The sequence below is a fragment of the Myotis davidii genome, unplaced genomic scaffold (assembly GCF_000327345.1).
Source record: "Myotis davidii unplaced genomic scaffold, ASM32734v1 scaffold685, whole genome shotgun sequence".
In the NCBI taxonomy this organism is placed as follows: domain Eukaryota; kingdom Metazoa; phylum Chordata; class Mammalia; order Chiroptera; family Vespertilionidae; genus Myotis; species Myotis davidii.
Window position 1 is genome coordinate 1,119,553 of NW_006295823.1, and position 1,364 is coordinate 1,120,916.

The 1,364-nt window shown below is 62.0% G+C and overlaps 1 protein-coding gene across 1 annotated transcript in view; it reads left to right on the forward strand.

Annotated features, from left to right (window-relative positions):
• CAMSAP2 (calmodulin regulated spectrin associated protein family member 2) overlaps window positions 1-1,364 on the forward strand; it is a 29,877-nt gene that overhangs the window by 16,856 nt on the left and 11,657 nt on the right. Inside the window, 1 exon segment of the mRNA XM_015568448.1 lies at window positions 811-904. Coding sequence (XP_015423934.1) covers window positions 811-904 — 94 coding nt within the window.

A 1,364-nucleotide genomic window follows, 5' to 3' on the forward strand; every position in this document is an offset into this window, starting at 1 on the left:
ATTCGCAAGCACAGAGCGTGTGAGGGTAGTTCCTGGAGGTGAAGAGCGGAAACAGGCCGTCCCACTAGGGACCCGTGTGCACGTCTCCCGGAGCTGGGCTGTCGGCAGGAAGGAGTGGGGGTGCTTTACTGATGCTCACAGCTCTGCAGGCATTGGGTGAAACAGCAGGAGCACACGTCTCCCACGGCAGGATGTCATTACATGTTGGAAAGCCTTTCGCATGTGTGCACAGCGATACACGCGTGTGGCTGCTCGAGCCAGGTCTGTGAGAACAAACAGCCTGGTTCCCTGGAGGGGGTCACCGCGCCCTCTCCCCTTGGTCTTGCACACTGTGCCTCTCCATCCCCAGTGCAGGGTCTGCAGGAGGCGGCAGGCGGCCGGTCCATGATTCCCTCTCATTGCGTGGAGCAGGCAGGATCCAGGGGATCAGCCTCACTTGAGGAGATCGCTGTCCGCGGGGGCTGTGGGTTGTGTGAGAGCCTCACTGCAGCGCGGGACCGTGAGAGATGGGGAGAAGAGCCTGGGGTGAGATGCGTCCGGTGGCCCAGGCGTTCCTGTTGAACCGTCATAAACTCAGAAATGTGAGCCGTGGTTACGGGACACTCACCCGTACTCTGCTGACCCCTGGTGGCCACACGCAGTACAACTCCACGAGGACAGTGGCCTTGCCAGGCCCTCCGACGGCTTTCCCAGCTTTAAGAGGATCGACATAGAACATGGTGTGGGCTCGAGGTGTGCGCAGACCCCAGCGCGGCCTGAGCCACGCCTAGCGCGGCGCACAGTCACCGTCTCCTCCCTCCCTCTCCCCAGAGCAACTACCTGGTGTTCATGGCCGAGCTCTTCTGGTGGTTTGAGGTGGTGAAGCCGTCCTTCGTCCAGCCCCGCGTCCTTCGTGCACAGGGAGGTACGGTCCCCGCGAGCGTCCTGCGCACGAGCAGGGGGCAGCGTAGCCCTCGCGGCCCCTCCGGCAGGGGAGCCCGCTGTCCTTTCGGGGTCAGCGCTGACCTTGGCGAGTGCTGAGGCCTCAGTTGTCAGAGCCCCTGGGTGCTCCGTGCGAGGCTGCTGTCGGAGGGAACAAACGCGCAGGAAGCGGCTTGAATGGGAAGCTGCCGTCGGGGCTGAGCTCTCACCGCCGGCGCCTTCTCCTCTTGGCTTCGTCCCCCCACCCCCAGCTCCGCCCCCTGTGAGGCTCTGGGTTTTCGACATTGTTACCGGAACCCGCTCCCGTTACGGCTTCTCAGCTTTACTCTGCCGTTTGCATTTCTCATTAGACCCTAAAGAGGTGTGTGTGTGTGTGTGAGTGTGTGTGTGTGAGTGTGTGTGTGTGTGTGAGTGTGTGTGTGTGAGTGTATATGTGTGTGTGT